This window comes from Gopherus flavomarginatus, chromosome 1 (assembly GCF_025201925.1).
Source record: "Gopherus flavomarginatus isolate rGopFla2 chromosome 1, rGopFla2.mat.asm, whole genome shotgun sequence".
Taxonomy (NCBI): Eukaryota; Metazoa; Chordata; order Testudines; family Testudinidae; genus Gopherus; species Gopherus flavomarginatus.
This window is the reverse complement of record NC_066617.1, coordinates 335,404,962-335,429,865: the sequence shown is the minus strand read 5'-3', so window position 1 is coordinate 335,429,865 and position 24,904 is coordinate 335,404,962. Positions and strand designations below refer to the sequence as shown.

At 42.1% G+C, this 24,904-nt stretch overlaps 1 protein-coding gene across 5 annotated transcripts; it reads right to left on the bottom strand.

Moving 5' to 3' along the window:
- Positions 1-289: 289 nt before the first annotated feature.
- Positions 290-24,058, bottom strand: POGLUT3 (protein O-glucosyltransferase 3). Of its 5 annotated transcripts, XM_050928049.1 has the most exons (10): positions 23,803-23,890; positions 18,006-18,082; positions 15,291-15,488; positions 11,136-11,422; positions 9,991-10,207; positions 7,700-7,896; positions 5,623-5,817; positions 4,391-4,495; positions 2,845-3,078; positions 290-659 (listed from the first exon to the last, which is right to left on the bottom strand). In XM_050928049.1, exons 3-9 carry the CDS (start codon positions 15,412-15,414, stop codon positions 2,953-2,955), a joined length of 1,251 nt encoding a protein of 416 aa, XP_050784006.1. In that variant the 5' UTR covers positions 15,415-15,488; positions 18,006-18,082; positions 23,803-23,890; the 3' UTR covers positions 290-659; positions 2,845-2,952. The 5 variants fall into 5 exon arrangements, with proteins under 5 accessions (XP_050784006.1, XP_050783981.1, XP_050783997.1 ...); XM_050928024.1 differs by lacking the exon at positions 18,006-18,082 and having other exon boundaries at positions 23,803-24,058; XM_050928040.1 differs by lacking the exons at positions 18,006-18,082; positions 23,803-23,890 and adding an exon at positions 13,026-13,209 and having other exon boundaries at positions 15,291-15,389.
- Between the last annotated feature and the right edge of the window lie 846 nt (positions 24,059-24,904).

The following is a 24,904-nucleotide window of genomic DNA, read 5'->3' as shown; positions in this document are numbered from 1 at the left end:
CAAATGAAAAGTAGATTGACAATGCTACATAAACATGCTAAACTCCACAAATCTTGATTTCTGTCTGGTAAAGGGCATACTAGTCAGGTCATGTCAGCATAGTACAGAAATGTAGAGTTTGATAAGTTACCATGGAAGACAGACAATAGATGTGCTGCACATGGAAAAGAAAGAAGCAGCAGAAACCTGATTTCAGGTATCTGGTTCAGCAGTGTAACCCCATGTCTGGACTGGATGTAGGAAGCTTTATGACAGCAAATGAACACCACACGTATTTTCTGGAGCCAAATTTGTTTAGCAGACTGAACTATATTTGTGGTTCTGTTTGGTTTCTAGGACTTATCTCCATGCCAAATAAAACTCAAACTATTTATTCCAGTGTAGACCTAAACCCTGGAAAGTGACTGGTAGTGCCAGATGTTTCATCTAAGGAAATGTAACGAATGATTGCAAGCAGAGCATCCAGAGTCCAGATGTTCCATGCTTGATAATCATTATTGTTCTAATTCAGAAGTTGTGAGTTTTGTGTTCTGAAGAAAGCATGCAACATCAGCGCTAAATGAACTGGTTTGTTTATTTTATATATTTTCCCCTCCATTTTCTTGGTTCTCTATAGCAGATACAAATGTCTATGCCGTGTTTTGCTTTTTTCCATGTGCCTATATCAGAAAAATGAAAAATAAATATTTGACAGTCAAACAAGAGCCACCCTGAAAATACCTTTTCACACATTCAGAATAGCTACATTTATCTGAGCTCCCGTCCCTCCCTCAACAGCCAACCCCCCCCCCATATCTAAATTATGGTAATACACCATATTCCTCATTAGTCATTTTCCCAGTCACACACCAATTACCCAGTTGTTTTGACATCTTCCACAAATACTTTGACTAAATGGGGGCTGTACTATGCATTTAAGGTGCGTGACTCAGCAGAGGCAGGCTGTTTTGTGGGAAAGGGTTCACTTCTAATACATGGTAGGCCTCAGGACCCAATTTATTGTTCAAACAGAGAAAGTCATGAGTTACATAAAAACAAAGTGATCCTCCCCACCACCACCACCAAGCTTTCCCCCTTGCCTTTCTGAAAGAAGACAAACCCCTTCTTTAAATCCCGAGTCATGTGACAGACAAGTAGCCCTTAACCCTTTCCTGGCCTTTTCACCCTATCAATGGTTCTAAAAATATTTACGATGTATTTCTCTCAAAAGACATTTGAGATGCACCAATTTTTAAAATACTGTACAACTAAAAAGATCATTACTATATATGTAAAAAGCCCAGACATTATACAAAACCCAAATACTTTAGTGTCTGTAAAGAGTGGAGAGGGCATTTTGTTGATCTAGAAGACTGCACTGAAATGTTTTTTTCTATTCAAATCTAGCACTGGTAACTGTGGGGTGTGGGTGGAGGGGTGCCGGTGGAGGGGTGCCGGAGTGGAGGGAGAAGGGGGACATGGAACAAAAGAAATTTTTCTTTCCCTTGGTAGTGTGATTGGAAATGGCAACTTTATATTATTCTCTTCTATGACCCTGCGTGCACTACAAAAATAACCATGATTAATTATAGTAGTGATACGAGTGTCCAAACCATGTTTTAAAATGTGGCTATTTTTGCCTGTGTGAATGGGGAAATTATTTGTAAACATGTTTGTATGTATCACTAGGCTAAAATGTGGTTCTCTAACATGATTAGAACAGTATTTTCTGTCCAAATAGACAAGGAAAAACATACAATATGTTTTGGCTACCAGTATGTTTAAACATGTAATTACTGACATTTAGATAGAGCCTATTTGCCTAGACTTCCTATATCAATAAAAGGGTTTTTTCTGTTTATGTAGATAATCCACCTGGAGGTTGGGTCAGTTGAACTACACCACTCATGGGTGTGAATTTTTCACACCCGAGTGACATAGCTAGGTCAATCTAAATTTTAAGTGTAGGCCAGGACTAACACATGGTCTATACTACAAAATTATGCTGGAGGTTGGGTCAGTTGAACTACACCACTCATGGGTGTGAATTTTTCACACCCGAGTGACATAGCTAGGTCAATCTAAATTTTAAGTGTAGGCCAGGACTAACACATGGTCTATACTACAAAATTATGCTGGAAAAATATCACTCCCCCAACTGACATAGTGATGCTGTCAAAGCCCCCAGTGTTGTCACAACTATGCCGACAAAAGCATGCTGCTATCAGCATAGCTGATAATGTTCAGAGAGGAGGTATTACGATGCTGGCAGAACTCCTCCTGTTGGCGTACAGTGTGTCTGCACTAAGTAGCTATACCGGCATAGGCTCTGTAGCAGAGCAGAGAACTGAACCCAGGTCTCTTGAGTTTCAGGCAAGTGCCCTGACCATATTAGGATCATATTTTGAATATCTATACAATCTACAGTAGGGGTGAAGGTATCTCATTTTGGTCACAGGCGGAGGCTGGAAGATCACCACCATTTTTTACCCCCAATCTGACTCTTGATTTGGACAACTTGTCACTAGGATCTGAATGGAGATCACAAGATTTATCTGACATGGACCATCAAATAAACATCAGATGGTAATACCAGATTTGGAACTTGTAAACCTAACATGATCCACTTTGTGTCTACGGTTACAAATCTGCTGTATATATAGTATTCAGCTTAATACTGTGGTAGAATAATTTCTGGTTTTAAAAAGTTATTTTCAGTAGAAAATAGAAATCAGTAGATGACTTAATGGAGAAATCTAATACTGTTCTGTTGTGTGATAAATGCTTCTGTAGAAGAACTTACACTAACTTGTATATCATAGGCAGAGTGAATAAAGGTATGCAAATACAATAAGATTACTTAACCAAGAATGTTCCCCAGTGCACAAGTATGTCCTAGATTTCACAGCTTAAATCCCATGTATATTTTTGCATCATTAGTGAAATCAGAGTAGTTTTCTTCATTTGGTACAGTTATAGATCTTCCCTTAAAGGCTTTTTCCTATGGCAATTGCAGATGGAGGTGTTGTCATCAGGTTGAGGTACAAGTTCCATTCCATCTCTTATTTCAGGTTGGTTGGCTTGGTGCTTGGCATATTTCTGAAATATGCAAGTGACATTTAAGGCTGACACAATAGCATGTAATTCATGTAACAGAATTCTCCTCTCTTCCACTGTCAAGCCTTGCTTTAAACACTGCTTCCTACATCATTTACAGTCTGTTCACTAGGTTTTCATTGAAACACCTACTAATAAGCTAAACTGGATCTGGAACTCCCTTTAATGTTTTGTCTTATGTCCTATTAAATGTCAGCTTTAATACTGTCATCAACAGTATGAAACTGCTTTATATAAACACATGCAAATGATCAGTCACATTTTTGCACACTAAACAGTCCAAAAAGTGATGTCATTAATGTGTGCTTCATAGGAGATCTGATTCTGTATAGCAGAACAGCAAAGCAATTCAATACCCATAGAGAGTAGAGGGTTTCTGAATCAAATTAGAATTCTGCTTCTTGAAGTGAAAATAATGTATATTGCACCATGCACCAACTGGTTGGATCTATCCTGCCTGCCTTTCACATACCCTCTTGGATGGCCAGTTGTCATCTTAGATGCTTCCCAAGTCTCCTCTGCTAACCCCATTTCTGTGGACAACACTCCTTCTGCTCTCCCCTGCTCCACAGGCTGTGACCAACTACTGTTACTCCTTCTTTCACAATATCTCTGTAATTCGATTAATAATGGGCCCAACCTTCCATTCCCAGGAGCAAATCTATAGAAGGAAGCTAAAAGGGAGGATCCCTGTGCGGTTCTCAGTTTTCTCCATAATTGTTACATTGCTGAGTATGATTTGCTCAACACCAAGAAACAGGCCACGGGACAGTCCATAAATTCCAGGGATCCCCCAGGATCAGTGTGAGACTAGTGCCATCTGCAACAGACTTGGGTCTTTGGCCTGCCCTGCTACCTGGCAGCACAGCTGCCATATTGTCAGGGCTTCCTTTTCCAGTAACCAGAACCAGGGCCACCCAAAGAACCAATGCCATGTTGGGACATTGGTTCAGAGGATGAAGTTGGAGCTAGCAAAAGGAGGAACACTAGCCAAAGGGTCAAAGGCCAACGGAAGACCACCTGTCTTAATCAGAAATAAAGCACTATAAAAGAGAGAATAGAAAGCGGATGAGGTCGAGGTGGGAAGTCATGAGACCCCTTTCACAGTAGGACTGCTGGTAGCTCAGACTGCATCCCAATAATAATGAGGTACATTCAGCTAGAGTTCTTGGATGATCCCTTACAACCTATCATGAACAATGTCTTAAGATATGTGGACTAAATAGAAAAAACTGTAGGGCTAGAACTAGTAGCAGCTAGGTGAAAATGTAACCAAATGACACACTGTACTAACCTGGAACACTTTGTAGTAATAGCAGTAAAGCCTGTGAGGCTGCAGTAATTCTCTTGCAACTAACTGTCCTTCTCTAGCAATCTTCCTAGCTTCTTCATCATTTACCTGAGAAATTGGAAAGAAACAGCAGTGAATAATAGAGCAATCAGTGAATCACTCAATTCCCTTCTAGCATGATAACTCTCATTAAGAGGGCTGTTCAGATCTGTAGTAATAGCTGGAATGCTATCCAATGTACAATTACCGATATAGTGCAAGAACACAGTATTTAGTTCCAGGTTTTTAGAATTTATCGGTATACTTGCATGGTCACAAAGACATTGATATCCTTAGGGCTGCTGGTAAGAATATTGGTGGCCAATTGTATATATTTGGAAAAAATCAGTCAGTTACTGCTCTACTGTATTGTCCAAGTCGCAGCCCAGTTCATAAGCAGGTTTGAGGCCTCTCACACAGGTTTGATTACACAGAATACAGAGCTGTAGTTTTTGTCTTTTCCTACAGCATGTAATTAAGTGTTTCTGTTTCCAGCCTTGTTCTCTGTGAAGCATTTCAACTGAACCATCCTTGATAACACATGTGGAATGTGTTTTGGTGATGTGGGTAGTGTACTAAACACTTTTATTCATGTACTTGTATTCAAGAGTTTTAGAGCTTCATTTCAAAGCTTGTAGTGCCCTTCATCTGGTCCTTTGTGAACAACTACAGTACTCAGAACTGAAACATTTCTTGTATTTCTCACACTGCTAGTTTCAGCTATATTCTACATCATCACAATAATGTTTGGAATATTTATAAATAGCCCGTCTCTCTCATTCTACGTTACAGGAAGGTATTATTTTGGTACATCTGAACAGGATATCTGCAATAATAATTTCTACTCTGATCACAGCATTTGAAAAAAAAAAAAAGTAATCTGAAGTTTGAAAGCAATCTTTAAAGATCTGAAAATTTGTTTCAAGTTGTTCTACAGCAAAACATTTACACACATGCCTAAAGTTAAGCCTGTACTTAAGTGCTTTCTTGAATGTGGATGTTTACCTGAACTGAGGCCTTACTTTCATTTAGTTAAATAAATAATAGCAGCAATATATACACCTTTTATCTGAATATCTCAGTGCAGAGTTGATGCAGAACACAGATTTAGCAATACAAACAGCAGAGGACCACTAGGAATATGTCAGTTTATATGTCAATTTACCTCTTTTAACTTTGTTGGTAACAACACTTACCTTAGCCCATTTTATTTTTTCTAGCAAGTCATCAAGGCTCCTTTTAATTGGAACATAATGTTTCCATGGTTTTAATTCACTGTAGAAGTGCTCATAGTATTGAGAGGTTTGTTTCAGTACTAGACTGTCACCCAACATGAGGTATGGGAATCTGTATGCTGCTACTGTTCCATCTACATTCACTTGATATTTGTACTGTAAAGTGAAAACAAAGAAATAAAAAAGGAGAAAAAATATTTTGAATCAAAATATATCTCATCTTTCAACCTATTTAGTGTTAGATATATGCACAGTTTCAAAATGTCCCAGAAATAATAAGTATCTAGAGAAAGGCACCGTCTTGTGGTTCAGGCCCAAGACTGTTAATTAAGAACCTTTGGATTCTAATCATGGATCTGACACAGATTCCTTACAAGATTTTGGGCAAATCATTTAGCCTCTATGCCTCAGTGTCCTCACTTACCTACCCCACAGGGCTGACCTCAGAGTCAATTAAAAACATGCCAAATACTGCTCACCCTAATAGTCCCACAGAAGTCAATAAACAAAGCAAGATGGATATGGCTCAATATTTGTGTAGTATAAGCCCAGTTTAAAAAAAAACAAAAAAAACAACAACCACCACCACCACCGCAAAACAACTGACAGTAGGGGTAAGAAAATCAAAAGCTTTCATCTAGGTACCCACCAAAGCTTTTCAAGTCATCCATATCAGCTCCATGTTTTATATACATGAATTCCAAATATTATAGAGTTTATTATGAAGAACCTAATCCCTGTTGTCCTCAGTTCACATCACAAAACCACAATTCACATGGACACCATGATGGGCATTCTGTTAAGAAGAGGGCTAGGACAAGGATAGAGTTGGGGTTGAGGGAAGCTGTCACCTAGTTGTAGTCTCTCTCTCATAATCTCTCATTTAAAGAGGACCAAATTCATCCTCAATTAAAAGTAAACAGAGTAATAGTAAACACTGCACTAAAGGTAATATACAGCGTTCACTTTGGAGAGAGCTGTTTTTAGCATTTCTGATATAATCCATGCGGCAGAACCTCAGCTGGCAAAAAATGTAATAGCTACTGAAGTCAATGCAGCTGTGACAATTTATACCAGCTGAGGCTATGCCCCCTTTACTTCCAGAGATCTATAACTCTGCTGCAACTTTACAGGATCGCTGTTCACTTTCCCATAAGGATCAGCAGATTCATTACATTCTAGTGAAGCCACTAAATCAAAATTAAAATTTTGTAAGGCAAATATAAGGTTTAAAATAATTGCAAATGATAAGATGTTTAATATATTAGCGACTCGGAGTTGAATCAGTTCCCAAATGCTCTCCTCTCCATCTCCTCACTCACAAGCCTTCGGCTTGAAGTGGTTTGACTTCATACCATCTCCAATGAATGGCACAACATAACGCAAGCAGTTTCAGAGGACAGAGACAGAACACTGAAGCCAGCCATGTCTGCCTGTTTTGTGAATCACATTTGAAGAATATGAAAAGGAAATAACATTATGGCTAAATCCAGCTGCCAGGAAACTCTTGACTGCAGATGTCTGCGCATGAGCAAAGTTAAGGAGGACATTTCACATCCTCGCCCTCCCCACTGCTCAGAGCTGGATGCTGCTGACTTAGCAACTGAAGGAGTTGCAGGTTCAAATAAATCAGCAACATTCAATATACTTTTCTGACCCACTGCTACAAGAACTGTTTTTGAAATACACAGTGCACCTACATCTATATAAAATATGCCTACTGTTTGCACATTAAATAAGAAATGTACAGTTACAGTGGGTCAGAAATCTGAATAGAAGGCCTGATCCAAAGCCCACTAAAGTCAAAGAGACCACAATGTATGGCTTTTTTAAAGGATGTTTTACACTATGTTTTTATTTATGGATAAATTTCTAATGGAAAAATATCTATTTTGTATGGCCACATATGCCCAGAGCAGCATAACTGTTTCAAACACTGAAATGCAATCAGCAAAATTAAAAAGGAAAGCTGCCTCTCTTCAGTTAGTAACCATTTAACTGCAAAGTAAGCCCAGGTCTGCAATATAATGTGGCAAACCTTAAAGAAGTCAAAGAATCCCATGAGCTGAGCCTTTCCTAGCTCTTTCTCCTTGTCTCGGAAGAAGAAATATCCTGTTATTCCAGCATCTAGTAGCTCTGGATTCTCCTTAGATAGCTGCACCAATTGAAGACGTTCTTCTCGGCTGTCTCGACCTCTAAAGAAAGCTCGCTCTGTTTTGTTGTGCCAGAAAGGGCCTAAAGATAATGAATGAGATGAGGGAGCGGAGGGGGAAGACAGTCTTGAAATCTTTAAGTTAAACATGCTCATATCATAACAAATTCATATTGAATGTATCAGGGTCACACTCCCATGTATGGTAAAACAGGTATCCACATACATTTCCATTATGAACTTGTTAGTTAAAGAAATGTTTAAACCTAACTGGTAAATATTTGCCCTGTCCTGAAGTTTTGGCATGGAAAAAAATTCTTAAAATGTAAAATTAAGTCTTTTTTCTTTTAAGAAACAAAGAGCTCTGTGAAGCTTGAACACTTGTCCGTTCCACCAACAGAAGTTGGTCCTATAAAAGATATTACCTCACCTATATTGTCTCTAAGAAAATTATGTGTCTTTCAACATATTGTCAAGAAAATAATTTTGTTAGTTTTTAACTTATATGAGTACTGAATACTGTGAAACCTGAGCAAGAGACCTTCAATCTTAAAAGTCCACCCAAATATCCCTAATTCCACTCCACCTTCAGTAACCTCTGTTAAGCAGCCAATTTTGCCAGACCTTTGAGGAGTCACTTAAAGGTGACCTACAGAAGGGGGGAAAAAAAAGTGTTGTATCTTTACAATATACAGAGAAAGCCTGTAAAACTTTCCTTCTGCTTGTCGTTATACTTTTAGAAATATCCAAAAGTGTCAAATCTTGCCTTTCCTGTTTGTGCTGGTAGTCTCTGTGGAGGACCCAGAGAAGTGGATGGGAGCAGCTTATTCCATCCATCATTGAAGGAACAGGTATACTGAGTCATTAACAGAAACCTTGTGTCCAAACCGTTTATCTGGTATTTGAATTAAGTAAATTTTTGGTGAAGGAGCGGGAGCTTTAAACTGTCTAAATAAACATCACTTCCTCGGTCAAGTTTCCTTTTTTGGTGCTCATCACATCATATTCCTAATTCTCTAAGCTGCCATAGAGGCTCCCAGGAAAAAGAATATTTTTTAATGTTCAAACAAACAAATAGGAAAGAAAAAGCCTGGCCCTTGAGGTTCTCTTTATACACAGACAATATTTTTCTATTTTTCAGTGTAGTGGAGGCTGTCCTGCAAAAGGTTATGCCAGGGGTTGGCAACCTCTGGCACGTGGCTCACAAGGGTAAGCACCCTGGTGGGTCGGGTCAGTTTGTTTACCTGCCACATCCACAGGTTTGACCAATCGCAGCTCCCACTGGCTGTGGTTCGCCGCTCCAGGTCAATGGGGGCAGTGGGAAGCCGCGGCCAGCACATCCTTCGGCCTGCGCCACTTCCCGCATAGGCCTGTAGCGGAGAACTGTGGCCAGTGGGAGCCGTGATAGGCTGAACCTGCAGACATGGCCAGTAAACAAACTAGCCTGGCCCACCACGGTGCTTACCCTGGCAAGCCACGTGGCAGAGGTTGCCGACCCCTGGGTTATGCATTCATTTTCACAGTTTAATTTAAACAATTACAACAATAGACCAAATCCCCTCTCAGAAATTGGACTAGTATTTGGCTAAAGCATTCTAAAGCACTTTACTGGATGAAGGGAGTTATAATCATGATATTTACATCTGTCAAGAAACCACAGTAACTACACTTTACTGGGCACTTATTTTCTAAAAGCATTCCAGTGCAAAATGTAATAATTGTACTTGGCATACTAACATGACAGAGCATAAATCACTTCAAAGGGATTTTTATTGTCTGCTTTGCGAACTTTTATACCTGTAGGAGGAAGAAATTCTTTTTAACACAAAGTATTGTTTCCAGAACCCAAATGGGAGACTGTTAATTTAAAAGTCAATGGTGTTGCATGGGTGTAACTAAAGTCTGAATTTAAGGCCAAATTTTCAAGCCTGAGTGCCTAACGTCAGACTTTGAAATCCATATTTAGGCACTAAATACAAGCATTTTCAGCTCCCACTGATGTCAGCGGATGTTGTGAGTGTTCAGCACTTCTGAAAATCAGGCCACTCTTATTTAGATATTTATATATTTATCTGGCTTTGAAAATTTTGGCCAATATCTCTCTTTACATATATTCTGTTACTTTGCCTTTGACAGGGTTATGAATTGATTTGTAAAGTTTATGAATTCTAATTTACCTGTATTTCCTTGAATAGAAAGGAGGTCATTTGTAACACCACGTAGGGTTTCAAGTGTTGAATGGGTTACATCATATGTTGGAAGGACTAGGTCTCTTGAATCCACAGAGCCACACCATGAAATTATAGGTATAGGGCCAGGCGTATCATTAGCTGTTCGATGTTCCATTGGCCAATCTCCAACATTAAGATAAAATTCTACATCAGGGAGACGAACCTAGAAGTATATCCAATACAGGACAATTACACAAAGGTTTATGCTTCAACTACTCATGCTTTAAAAGTAAAGTGCAGTCATCAGTTTTCTTGTATCAAAGAATCAATCATTTTCAGTGTTGTTGTAGCTGTGTTGGTCTCCGGATAGGAGGGGGAGAGAGAGAGAGAGGGAGAGAGAGAGAGAGAGAGAGAAGGTAGGAGAGGAAGTATCTTTTATTCCAACAGCTTCTAGTGTGGAAGGGAGAATGCCATAGGAGACCACTTAAAATGAAGTGGGCAATTAAGGGGTATCAGACAGTAAAGTGTGTTACAAATTGTTGTAATGGACTCATTATTTACCCAACTGCCTGATACCCCTTAAATGTCCATTTCATTTTAAGTGGCCTCCTATAGCATATGTGAAACCCCTATGCTTAACAATCTGTCCTAATTTGTCTTTAGCTCTGACACTCTAGTTACCTTCCTCAGATCTGAAGAACAGTTCTGTGAAGCTCAAAAGCTTGTCCCTTCCACCAAGAGAAGTTGGTCCAATAAAAGATTTTATCTCACCTATCTTGTCTCTCAAAATCAGTCAATCAAGCCATCAAACAATGATCAGCATTATTTGAGATAAAGACACTGACTACAGCCTCAATCCTGCAAGCCCTCTGTGTAACTGGAGTTCCAGTTCAGGAAATCCTCTAGAATCGTAGTGCCTGCAGTTTTCCTACTGACTTCAATGGGCTTTGGATCTGATAATTAGTCACCAGTAACATCAGGCTTCCTAAACAGATGATATCATGCAGAAATAAAAATAAAATCTTAGTTTAATAATTAACTATGCAGCAGTTGTTTAAGGTTTGTATGAAAATAAAAGTATGAATAGAATATCCAAACGGTAACAAATCTGTGTGATCCAAAAGTCTTTAAAAGTCTTATATAGCTGGTACCTTTCTTGCCAATGAGAGCAACATTTCATCTGAGAACATTTTGAAGTCTGTGTACTTCCCTAAGGAACGACGGTAGATGTGATTATTGAGAACAGTGTAATGAACAATAGCACCTCTCGTTTGCCCAAACCTTGTTGGGACTTCATGAAGCATCCGCTGAAGGTTGATGATGGGAAAAGAAGTGAAGTCCTTAGTAACTTGAGGCTCTTGGGACGGACAAGAGAGAATATTCTGCCAGGTCTGAGAATCTTCTTCTGGACACTCACAATACTCATGATACACAGGCCCTGCAGAACACAAAGCAATGAGAATGTAGGACTTCTGTGATAATCTCATCTTACAATGCCCAAGACTCCTGATGGATACAAAAATGTGAAACTAGAGCTGGTGGAAGTCTTTTGGTTTTTTTGCTTTTTGAATAAAAAGACCATCTTTACCAACAAATATTTTTTTGGAAAATTTTCTCTTTCTAAATTGTCTGGGTTTTTGATGAAAAAATAAAAAAATCAATTTTTTTATTTTTTAGAAACCAAAAACAACTAATCACCAAAACAATTTTATTTTGCCCAAAATCCAAACAAACTGAAAATTTTTGAAAAAATATATTTTTTTAATTTGTCAGGGAAAATATCTACCATTTTTTGATCATCTCTACCGAAAAAACAGTCGTATACCAATGTCATGCTACCTGCCAGTGAGCCAGAATGCCTATAGTTCTTTAAAGCATCCATCAATACTATTATTCAGCTGTACAGCTTCGTTTATCAATATTTTAACCTTTATTTAGAACTTTATAGTGCCACAGTCTTTACATTTAGTGAGGTGCTTTCTTTTATGTATAATTAATCATGTAGTTTGTCCTTTTGGATCAGTGTGGATTTACACACTGTAATAAGGACTAAGCATTTAAGTAAACTTTATTCCATGAACTTCTAGCTAAAAACAAGTACTGTACTCTGTCACATTAGTGATTATGTAAGCATGCTCCAGCACCAATACCGAGGCCACTGTCTTGCTGCAGTTGGACCATATCACACCTATCTGCTGTCAACTTCACTTGACATCCACAGTACTCGAATTTTTCAAAACTTTTCATAGACTTGCACTAACATTTTCTACTGTTGCATCAACTATTATCCCATCTGCACCTACTCTGGCTATGGTTCTGTCCTCTCCATGCGAGCAGTAGTGGAAACAGGGAGGAAATTTGCTTTCATTTTTGCTATTCCAAACTATCTGGAACTCATCCTCCAATTTACTGACTCTCTTAAAAATCTCATCTTAAAATCATTTTTGCTTCAGTTTTGAAGTGTTTTATAATAGTGTGTACATAGGATGCTATACAAAAAAAAAAAACAAAAAAAACCAATTTTTGATCAGGAGAAGGAAAGAGTGGGAAACGATGCTGAAGTAGTAATTGTGTTTTCAGTGTTCATCCTTTTCCCTTGGTAGGCAACCAATCAACTGCAAGAAGAAAGACGACGACCAGAAATTTGAAAACAGTTTGCATTATTTTCCCCTTTTAAGTGGAACTTATAGTGTAGGGACTAGCATTGATCTAAACTGGGCTTGTAGGAAGAAAAGAGGAGAGAACATGGGGCTGGTTATAAGATATCAATGTCTAGAAAGGACCATGCTTCAGAAATCACAAAGGTAAGATCAGGACCGGTGCAACCACTAGGCAAACTAGGCAGCTGCCTAGGGCGCCAAGATTTGGGGGCACCTCTGTCAATCAAGATGCTGGCTGCAGATCACAGACTGTAGGGAAGACGTATATGATAAGAGCCACGCTCCCAATGAATTGCTCTCCTACCATTTAGAAAGCCAGTGAAGTCATTTGATTGTGAATTGATAATTGTACAGATATTGCTGTGTTGGTAGATATGTTACAGTAATAGCTCCTCTGTCTCGTAGATTGCACAGCAGCCAGAAGGAGAGTGGAGCAGTCTGCGGCAGGAAGTGTAAGACCCCCGCTGGGGCTGAGCTGTGCTGTCAGTGCAGTGCAGGCCAGAGCCGGCTTGCACATGGCATGCTTGGAGAGCGGGCTGCAGGATTTCCAGGCAGAGGCTCTGCTCTGAGGAGAGAAAGGGAGGGACGCCATGGCTGGCAGCTCTGCGGGCTCTCTTGCGTGGAGGGGCGGCTAAGCCGCTTTAACTCACCTCCCTGCGCCCCAGCTTTCTACCCTCCCGCCTCTTCTTTGGCGTGAGGGCCTCACAGTCCTGCCTGCCCCATATCCCCCTGCCGCAGTGAGAGCCCAGCATTCAACTCCCCAGCCTGGGTGCAGGATGGACTCATGAAGGCAAAGCAGGTGACACACTCCCATTGCCCTGTTGCAATTGCACTTGGCCCGCTGCTGCATGCCAGGGACTGGAGAGCGCCCATTTCACCTTGCAGCTCTTTGAATCCTACACTGCCCTCCCCGGGCCAAACCCAGATTGCCCCTCTCCCCCCTCCACACCCAAACCCAGTCTGCTTCCCTTCCCCTCCCCAGCCAACCTGATCCTCCCAATGACCAAACCCGGTCTGCTCCCCTTGCACTCCCCAGCCAAGCCTGAAGCCCCACTGACCAAACCCAGTCTGCTTCCCTTCCCTATCAAACCCAATACCCCACTGACTCAACCAGGTCTGCTTCCCTTCTGCTCCCCAGCCAAACCCAATCCCCCACTGACCCAAACCCTGTCTGCTTCCTTCTCCTCTTGGCCAAACTCGAACTGTCACTGACCAAATCCGGTCTGCTTCCCTTCCCCTCCCCAGCTAAATCCAATCCTCCCAGTGACCGAACCCAGTCTGCTTCTCTTGCACCCCACAGCCAAACCCAAACCCCCACTGACTGAACCCAGTCTGCTTCCTCTCCCCACCAAACCCAATCCCCCACTATGACAGACTATCCACCATTCTAATTTTATAAAAATTAGAATTACAACAAGGAGTCCGGTGACAACTTAAAGACTAACAGATTTATTTAGGCATAAGCTTTTGTGGGTAAAAAAACCACTTCTTCAGATGCATGGAGCGAAAGTTACAGATGCAGGCATTATATACTGACACATGAAGAGAAGGGAGTTACCTCACAAGTGGAGAACCAGTGTTGACAGGGCCAATTCAATCAGGGTGGATGTGGTCCACTCCAATAATTGATGAGGAGGTGTCAATTCCAGGAGAGGCAAAGCTGCTTTTGTGGTGAGCCAGCCACTCTCAGTCCTTATTCAAGCCCAAATTAATGGTGTTAAATTTGCAAATCAATTTTAGTTCTGCTATTTCTCTTTGAAGTCTGTTTCTGAAGTTTTTTGTTCAAGAATAGTGTCTTTTAAATCTGTTATAGAAAGTCCAGGGAGACTGAAGTGTTCACCTACTGGCTTTTGTATTTTACCATTCCTGATATCCGATTTGTGTCCATTTATTCTTTTACGTAGGGACTGTCCGGTTTGGCCAATGTACATGACAGAGGGGCATTGCTGGCACATGATGGCATATATAACATTAGTAGATGTGCAGGTGAATGATGGTGTGGCTGATGTGGTTGGGTCCTCTGATGGTGTCGCCAGAGTAGATATGGGGTCCAATCACATGTATTAATTCTAATGAACAATGCCATATTATGCAGTACTCATTTTTGAAAGTTTATAATAAGCGATACTGCAGGAGGAGGGATAGGGAAGGAGAGGGGCGCAAGGCAGATGTTTCGCCTAGAGTGCAAAATATCCTTGCACCAGCCCTGGGTAAGATGGACTGAACAAATTATGAATTGCTGGGAACAACATGGATTTCCTTGCTTTACTAGGTGAGGTTTCCTTTAAGACAAATATAGCACTCACAGCTAGACCACAAATGAAGCAGTTTTGTCTCTGCTGTAGCACTCCACAAAACCTCAAGGTCACCCTGCAACAAGAGCTAGGGAGGCATGTTCTGAGGCAGCACCTGAAGTTCAGGGACCATGGTCTACAGGCATAAATATTTATGTCTCATAACTTGGCAATGATCTGTATGTAGATTATTTCTGCTCCTTTAATCTGTGTAAGAGAATGGCTGTGTAAGAGGCTGCTTAAACCAGAAAAACCATTGGTACCTCCAGTTTGTTACTGTCTCTGACTAGCCAAAGTTTAGTCCATAGCATTTCTGTAGCTGTCACCATAAAATGGTAAACTGAAAACTTACCTTTCAAAATATAAGGAGACTGAGCTACATGTTCATTACCATAAAGTACCTCAATCTTTAACCCTTCGTTGACACTCCCATACATTCGATACTGTATAAGAAATGACCCATCATTCCTATCCATAAGGTTAGGGATGTGGATCCCGATGACTTCTTTGGGGGAAAGTGTCTTAATTCCCACTTTAAACTGTGTTCTTCCTGAAAAGAAGAAAATAAAAATAGCTGTAGACACTGCATGCTATTAGGGTTACTTAAATAGAAAAAAAAAAAAAAAAGATAGATGCTACTGATGGATCAAATTCTGCTCTGAATTATACCAGTGTAAAGCTGAAATAACTCTATAAAACTCAGACACATTTCTCTGGATTTACCCTGCAAGCTATTCTGAGTGCATAAACTTAGCAGTCATGCTTTATAAGATACATTCTTGGAAATTAATGTAGGTGTATGTAAGAGGAAGAGATCACCCTCTCAAGTTTTCCTGATCATCATATGTCTAATATAAATGGACAAATCACAGCTGAAAATAAGCAAGATGTAAGTTACCTAGAGGTGTGACAGTTACAATGCTGTAAGCATGTCTTAAATGTTTTGAAGCAAAGATTAACTTTATTATTCAGAGTTCACAGTATTAACTTGAAGATGTTAGTTCCTCGGGAATCAGAGATAAGGCAAACCAAGATAAAACCCAATAGAAGTGAAGAATATTTGCTAGCTGATGGGAAGGCACTTGCAGCATGCAGGAGTCAAAAACAAACTCATAGAACTATACAGTTAGAAGGGACCACAAGGGTCATCTAGTCTAACCCCCTGCCAAGATGCAGGATTTGAGAAAGACTTATTCCAAGTGGAAAAGATTCTTCATAAGGTCAGCTGGCACTCTTCCCCATCCAGTGCTGGTGGTCCAGGCAGGGCAGGGGCGGGGACTTGGAGGAAGGGGGTGGAATGGGGGCGGGGCGAGGGCAGTGCAGGGGCAGGAAGAGGCGGGGAGTGGGCAGGCACCCACTCTGCAGAGAGGAAGTTGGCACTGAAGGGTGAGTTGCGGGCAGGGGGTGAAGGGGTGAGCAAATGGGCTGGGAGGCGAGTGATGGGTAGGGGGACTGAGGAGGGACACAGCAAGCCAGCGGCAGGCATGGGGATGAGGAAGGACGTGGGGGGGGGGCAAGTGGGGAAGGGGCAGGACCTGGGGCAGAGTGGGGTGAAGAGCCAAGGCAGAGCGGAGGTGGACTGTAGGCAGGGCTGACGGCACCCCAATGTGTCCCAATATATTTTAGTGTGGTGATCTGTTCACCCTAATGGGACCCCTCTGGCCTCCTCACTCCCTGATTAACAGGGTGGGCAGGCTAATCAGGCTGACCTGGAGCATTGGCCTCTCACCATTGTTCCTGGGGACTGTCAGTCTCAGGGTCCTGATTTCCCACTGATCCTTCCCCTTTCTTTTGGGACTGGGAGCTAGCCAACCAAAACACCCCCACTGAGTTTTAGTAAGGCAACAACAGTCCCCTTACACCTGGAACAGCCTTTCTACCTGTCAGTCTTCCATGTTGAAAATGTTAGTGCCTCTGTCACGGTATAATCCCCACTCTGAACCTTAGCGGCCAAAAGATGGGGTACCAGCATGAATTCCTCTAAGCTTAATTACCAGCTTAGAACCTGTAGCGCTGCCACCAACCAGGAATTCCAGTGCCTGGTACACTCTGGTCCCCCCAAAACCTTACCCGGGGACCCCCAAGATCCAGACCCTCTGGATCTTAACACAAGGAAAGTAAACCCTCTCCCTCACAGTTGCCTCTCCCAGGCTTCCCCTCCCTGGGTTACCCTGGAAGATCGCTGTGATTCAAACTCCTTGAATCTTAAACAGAGAGGAAAATGCACCTTCCTCCCCTTCTCTCTCCCCCTCCCAGATTCTCCCTGAGAGAGACAGTAAACCTAACACAGAGAAATTAGCCTCTTTCACCCCCTTCCCTCCTTGCTCCCCACCAATTCCCTGGTGAATCCAGACCCAGTCCCCTGGGGTCTCACCAGAATAAAAAAACAAACAATCAGGTTCTTAAACAAGAAAAAGCTTTTAATTAAAGAAAGAACAAAGGTAAAAATTATCTTTGTAAATTTAAGATGGAATATGTTACAGGGTCTTTCAGCTATAGACACTGGGAATACCCTCCCAGCCTAAGTATACAAGTACAAATTAAAATCTTTTCACAAATACCAATTTGAACTCCTCCCAGCCAAATACACATTTGCAAATAAAGAAAACAAACATAAGTTTAGCTCGCCTTATCTATCCAGTACTCACTATTTTAAACTTATAAGAGCCTGTATCGGAGAGATTGGAGAGAAACCTGGTTGCACGTCCGGTCCCTCTGAGCCCCCAGAGTGAACAACCAACAAATTCTAACAGCACACACACAAACTTCCCTCCCTCAAGATTTGAAAGTATCCTGTCCCCTGATTGGTCCTCTGGTCAGGAGACAGCCAGGCTCCCAGATCTTGTTAACCTTTTACAGGCAAAAGAGATATGAAGTACTTCTGTTCTATTAACTCTTACTTATCTGTTTATGACAGCCTCATACATTGGTGCCAGGGTTCTCAATACCAGTTCTTTTCTTGATGTTAAGAGTTTAATCAGTGCTGGATTTTGGCGTTGCATGCCTGCTAGAGGGGGCATTCATGGGATGTTCACTTCTTTGATATCTGATTGGACATGGTACTCACTTCTTCAGGATCCGAAGTGACCTCGATTACTCCAGAAAGTGAAGCTTATGGCAAGCATCCTGTGAGACTTGTGCATCCTGGTGGAAAAGGAATGGCATACTGTCCAGTGCTCCAGAGTGTAGCTTTCGCCCAAGCAGAATAAATACCTGCTACGACCATCAGTTAGTGGTCTCAAACCACTCCAGAAGGGGCAGGGCTTGAAGCCCAAAAGTTGAAATTCTGCCATAACACTTAGTACAACTAAACAGGGCAATCTATACAAGGGGGTCTTCTTCCTTTTTGGTTTTTTAACTGACAATTTAGGTAGACAGAAAGATTTCCTCCCAGAAGGGTAGAAGATTATCTGGTTATCAGATGAACTAGTAGAAGAACTGGTGAACGCTGAGAAGGAATGGATTGGACACTGCTGGGTTCCATCTTGCTGCCTGGTTAAGACGGAGCTGAGGGAGGGGGCACAGGATACACGTGCAGTCTCGACAGACATTGCTACTGCAAAGACTCTTGGCTCATGCACGAGTCATGTGTTTACCTACAGAGAGATTTACACTTACTCAAAGGAGAATTATGTATATGAATCACAATGTATATTGGACAGGTTTCAGAGTAGCAGCTGTGTTAGTCTGTATCTGCAAAAAGAACAGGAGTACTTGTGGCACCTTAGAGACTAACAAATTTATTTGAGCATAAGCTTCTGTGGGCTAAAACCCACTTCATGGGATGCATAGAATGGAACACACAGCAAGAAGATATTTATACATACAAAGAACATGAAAAGGTGGGAGTTCTCTGTATGTATAAATATCTTCTTGCTGTGTGTTCCACTCTATGCATCCCATGAAGTGGGTTTTAGCCCACAAAATCTTATGCTCAAATAAATTTGTTAGTCTAAGGTGCCACAATGTATACTGATATATCCATGTAATATGTTACAGGTGATTGGGGCCGGTATGAATGACGCATGCTTGACATGAATACAAGCATTGCAAGCTGGCAACCGAAGCAAGAACTTAAGGTCAATAACTATTAGAACTATTTGTGCAAAAACAATCTCATTACGTTCTGAGAAAAATATGGAGAATCAGCAGAAAAGGAACCACCACCAGCTGGACTGATAAAAATTGTATAAGAATTGGAGGAAATGGCACGCATTGGATCATGGTGGCCCGTCCAGGATTGTGTCTTTGGAATTGTGTGAGTAGAAGACCTAGTAAACAAAGGAAAAGAACCGATGACGTGACGGAACGGATTATAAATGGTTGCCTATGATTTCTGCAAATCGGAGTCGTTTATTGATCCAGAGCCCATGTGAATATAGATGTGGTTTTTGCCGGCTCCCTGCATCTTATGATCTTATAATTGGAACAAATCTTGACTGGCCATCGGGACCATTCTGACCTTTGGACTCTGATATAGTATGTTTGGGGTGTGAATGTGGAGTGAGTTAAGGTTTGTTTTGTAATGAATAGAGAGCATTTAGAATATTATATACCAACACTGTGTCCGGTATGTGCCTGCTCCTCATCCCATAGAGAAAGCTCTACTGCGGGTCTAACATGTGGTGGAGAATGCGGAGGTGGGGGGGGGGGAAGAAATATTAACAAGTGCCAGATTTTGAGACGGGGTCTTACAGTGTTGGGGGGAGTCCTTATTTAAGACTAATAAGGGTGACTCATTTGTGAAATCTGTGAGAAATTTGTGAAGGAAAAAAAAAAAAAACCATGTGGGGAGATACCACGTGGTGTTATTGTAATAATGTTGAAAACATTGTTTAAGAAGAGAATTAAAGGGGTAAAAGAGGCACCCCAGTGAAGTTAAAGCCCCATCTGTTACAGAAAGATTATTGCATTTGGAACATGCTCTTGGATGGAGGGTGCAGTGGAACCAGATGTAATACTGGATACCTTAGAAAACAGTTGGTGCCAGAAAACTATGGCAGCATTGAAAAAGCAAATGAAAATACAGAAGCTGCAAGTTGCAGCGGTGGGTCAAAAAGAGAGAGATTTGAATCTGGATTCCAAGGATATTTGGAAAGAAGATGATCTGTGTGGGGGTCAAGAGTAAAGAGAATTTGACCAACCTCAAAAAGGGCTTTATACTAAGTTGAGGGAAGAAATAAACTTATTTCCCTCAACAGTTTCTGGCCAGAAAAGGGTAAGCCAGTGAAGTCTGTAGCCGTGATAGAACAGAAATCAACCATTAAGGATGCAACAGGGGAGATACAGTCAGAGCAGACAGATAATTTCTGCGAGTTCAGATTTATAGTCAATGGTAAAGTCATTAGGCCCAGTGAATGAGAGATTTAGCTACAGGACTAGTACAGTGGGCAGAATCAGAAGGAACAAAGAATTGAAACATAAATTAAATTAATTTTATAGATTATAGATTAATCAGGGCAGCTACCACTGAAGAAATTAGACAGGCAGATCGAGTGAAAAATGCTTTGGACAGGCAACCAGAAGCACTCTAGCTAATACCACAATTCATTATACTGCTAGGGAAAGAGATAGGTCAAAAACCCATAAACGTGTTATCCAGTGCAGATTACATGAAACCTGGAGATTCACCCAGGGATTACCTATTAAGAAAAATAACATTGGGATTATTGGCTGGAAAAATACAATTGGTGATTAATCCCAGGGCGGAGGTCGCCAGACATATCACAGCTAATTCTTTGATGGCAGTTGATTTAAATCAGAGGGAATTTTGAAATGATGTGTTTAAAGAATTGGACAGAAATTTATTAGCGATGTTTACTAATCTGATGAACCAAGCAGTCTAGGATGAGGGGTTAACTGTTATGGATGCACTGGAGCACTGAATAGTATGCCAACAAATGATGAAAGGGGGAAGCCAGGTAGAAGGCTTGAAACCCAGAATACCTTTTGTTAAGGCAATAACATATTCAAATGAGAGTGCTTATAGATCAGGATACTGTGAGAGAAGAAGAGGCCATGGTAAAGGACAAAACACCCCGCTCCAAGGAGGTAGAGGGTGGAATAATCAAAAAGAGCCCCAGAAGAAAGATGTGATTTGGAATATCACTTGAAGGTATTTGAAACTGAGGGGAGTAGATATGAATAAGTGAAATGGGAGACGTACTGATGAATTGATCAAAGAAATGCAAAGGATGGAAAAAGAAATGTTTAAGGAGCAGAAAAAGGCTGCAGCTATGCAAGATGAGGGTTCAGAAAAACCTGCTCTATAGGGAAGCCCCGATGACAAGTTGCTCCCACTAGAAATGGGTCCTGAGGACTGGGAGATGGTAATTAAGATGGAATTCAAATGGGAAGCCTAGGACAACTTTAATTGTGGGAGATAATGGACCCAAAGATGCCCTATTGGATAGTGGGGCTGGTGTAAATATTGCAAATAAAAGTTGTGATTTGACTCGATATGCATCAGAGATCATTACAGCAGCCTCCTTTATTGGGGAAGGAGTGTCAGGAAAAATGTATCATTCAGTAGAAATAGCTATACGCAGAGAGAGAGTGGGGGATTTTTGTTGTAAAGAACAAATGCTTCAAATAGATCAGGTGGCTGAGCCAGTAATATTGGGGACTCCTTTGGGGGTGAGTGTGTGTGTGTGTGTGTGTGTGTGGGGGAATTGGTTAGTTTTGGATTTAACTAACCAGAGTTCTGTGATGTGTGCTCAGCTGGATGAAAGTGTCCTGACAGCAGGGTAAATTCCAAGAATATGTGCTGCTGAAGCAGTCGAGAAGATTATACTGAATCAACAGGATGTGTGGGTAAACGAGTTTCCTGACATATGAATTAAGAATAAAGCAGAATGTGGTAAAATCGAAGCATGTGGTAAAATTGTGGGGGATGAAGTGCCACCACAGGGTTGATATAAATATCCTGTGCAAGCGAGGCAGAAATAAATAAGTAATTGGAACAACAGGGAGTGATTGAAAAGGAAAATTCCACATACAATAGCCCAATTTGGCCCATATTAAAAGCCTCAGGAGATTGACAGTGGATTTTAGACAAATTAATAAAGCTACTCCCCACCATGGCACCAATAGTAGCAGATCTACCTCAAGTAATGGCAAGAATACAGAGGGCCCCTAAATGGTTCTGTCATCGATTTGGCAAATTGTTTTTTTGCCATTCCATTGCATTCCGATTCTTAGGCCTGCTTTGCATTTACTTTTAAGGAACAACAGTACTTATTTAAAAGAAGTTCCCAGGGCCTACACTGCGCTCCAGCTATTGCGCACCAACATGTGGTGCGAATGCTGGATCAATCTTCCAAAGAGGATCGGGAGAATGTGAACTCATATGGGTGGATACTGAAGAGAAGGTAACTGAGCAAACTAAAAAAGTGTTGAGAATCATCCAAGAAACAGGTTTCAAAGCTAATAAAGAGAAAGCCCAACTAGTGAATAGGAGAGTGAATTATTTGGGGGGCGGGGCCCTAGGGGAACAAGGAATTCAGGTAGATCAATAAAAGGTGAAATTATTAATGAATTTACCAAGGCTAGAGGATTCTCATGCATTAAGGGTAATGTTAGGAGGGTTTAACTATTTAAGAAAACACATCTAAAATTTTGCCATTGTAACTGGATCCTTATGGCATTTACTTCAACGACAACAAAAAAAGGTGCAATAGGAATGGAGGCCCGAACAAGAAAATGCTTTCTGTAATTTAAAACAAACTTTGATGCAAGCTCCAGCATTGAAATTCCCTGAAATAAACAAGCCATTCTAGCAGCAGTACTAATGCAGGAAATTAACAGGAAGTTAATACCAGTAGCATACAAATCTAGAAGATTAACCCCTAAGGAGCAGCAGTTTGAGACCTGTGAAAGAGAATGTTTAGCTGCTGTATAGGCCATACACTTTCTTCCCCCATTTGTGCTTGCTAAAAGGCAAATTGTTCTGTTTCCTGTCATTTCCCCCCCACCCCCGTCTCCAGGACCCTGTTTAATACTTTAATGTAAATTGAGATAAACACACATTCCTTTGTTTAGGATAGGCCTGTTTAACAACTTTTGAGTAGGAAGGGCTGTCTGATTTTGAACACGTGCTAATAACATCATAAAGGGAGAATTCACAACTTTACATGTTATATACATTTCACCATCATGTTATTGACCAACGAGCTAGTTTTCAAACAAAACCTCAAAAGACATGTTTAGTACAAAGATTATTACAATGGCGAGTATGGTATGAATACAGGGGTGCTTTCGGTCACAAAGGTTAAGAGCTAACTTGATCATGGTCTACAAGTACGCACGTCAGGAAGAGATTTCTGGTAGTAAATGGCTTTTTAACCGGAAAGAGGCATAATGAGATCCAATTATCGGATGCTGAAGCTAGTGTACCTGAAGTCTGGTCCCAGGAGGCTAATTAATTCTGAACACGTTGTTTCAATGCTGCTAATTGTGTGTTAACATTTAGGAAACTGGAGAGAAGATGCAGAGTTACAAGGAAAGACACTCTGGACAGTAGAAGAGTAACGTAGGATTTTAGTGTTTTCGGTGAGCTTATCACAGAGTGAGACTTCATGTGTTTAAACGTAGGAGTATTACAGCGAAATGCGTCCGACGCTGCAAGATGAAAAAGCAGCAGTGATTGACCCAGGGTTACTGGGCACACCCGCGCGCCAGGAAGGGGAAAGGGAAGGGAGAAAAACTTAAGGCTCTTTGGATCTGCTTCTCATCCGGAGTCAACTCCTTCAGGTGACAGTTTCCTCAGCCCCAGGGCCCCGGCCAGGCTGGCAGCTCAGAGCCCAGCCTGAAGAACAAAAGCCACAACCAGGGCCGGGGGCGACGCGCAGCCGCGTGCACAGTACCTGGGGGGGAGCGGGTGAAGTTCTGTCCCGCTGCGCTGACCGCCTGGATGTAGAAATACCTGACGGGCAACGTGAGCTCCGCTTCCAGACCGGGCCCCCAAACCAGGCTCCTCTCTGCACTGACAGGGGCTGGAGGAGCCTCCGCCACTTGCAAGAGCAGCAGGCGCAGGAGAAGCTGCCATGACGGGAGCACAGAGGCGCCGCTGCGCCCCATACCCCAGCCCGGCATGGAGGGGCCGGGAGCTCCGGGAGGGGCGAGCTGGCTGCCTTTGATTGGTGGGTGCTTTGGCCAATCGGGCGAGAGAGCAGCCCCCCCCCCCCCGGGCGGTGGATCGCGGGACCGTGCGGGTGGTGGTGGCGCGCGCGGCGGAAGGGGAATCTCCCCCTCCGCGCCCCCCACCGGCCGTTTCCTCGAGGAGTGGGGAGGAAGTGAAGCCGCTGGAGCCACTCAGCTGAGAATTGCGTCACCCGCCGCTCTGCCCTGTCCCGCTTCGCCGGGCTCCGAGCTGCGGAATGTTGTGAGCCGGCCCGATCTCGTGGGTGCTGAGTCACGTGCTCTTCGCCTCTCCCCCTCCCCCCGTGCACGTGAGGCGGCGGTTGCCCCGGCCCGGGCGAGACGCGGGGCCGAGCGGTCCAGTCAGAGCAGAGACGCTCCCATTGTCGGGTAGTTCGTGTTCTTAGCACCCCCCAACCGCTATTAACCCAGGTGTGTCCAAACCCTGATCGCTGAACAGTTAAGTTAGACTAAGAAGAGCAGGGCGCTACCTGCCAATCAGTCAGGGGATCCGAGTGTGGGGCTGGAGCCAGACCTGGACACCATTGTGTGTGGTGCAGACACACAAATAATTCCTTGTTTCACACTCAGCATTACATTGTGTCAAAGTTAGAATCAGGACTCACAATTTGTCAGACCACTCTGTTTATTAGCGCAGCGCTCCGCCAATAACATTCAGAATATGTGAGTGGCCATGCAAGGCCCAAACAGTCTTATTTATACAAATAAAAGAGCGGGAATTTAGACAAAGGGACAAAGAAAGCAAAATAGGAAAATTCACCTGGGGCACAGCATGGATATCCTATTTCCTTACTAACCGTTATCGAT

What these genes read in the sequence shown, in the direction of transcription:
- POGLUT3 (XM_050928024.1), bottom strand. Translation starts at nt 24,031, where the DNA reads ATGCCGGGCTGGGGTATGGGGCGCAGCGGCGCCTCTGTGCTCCCGTCA. An exon ending in GTCTCCTTATATTTTGAAAG is followed by an intron (nt 11,423 to 15,290) that starts GTAAGTTTTCAG and finishes TGTGTTCTGCAG; the next exon opens with GGCCTGTGTATCATGAGTAT. An exon ending in TTCTATTCAAGGAAATACAG is followed by an intron (nt 7,897 to 9,990) that starts GTAAATTAGAAT and finishes CATTATCTTTAG; the next exon opens with GCCCTTTCTGGCACAACAAA.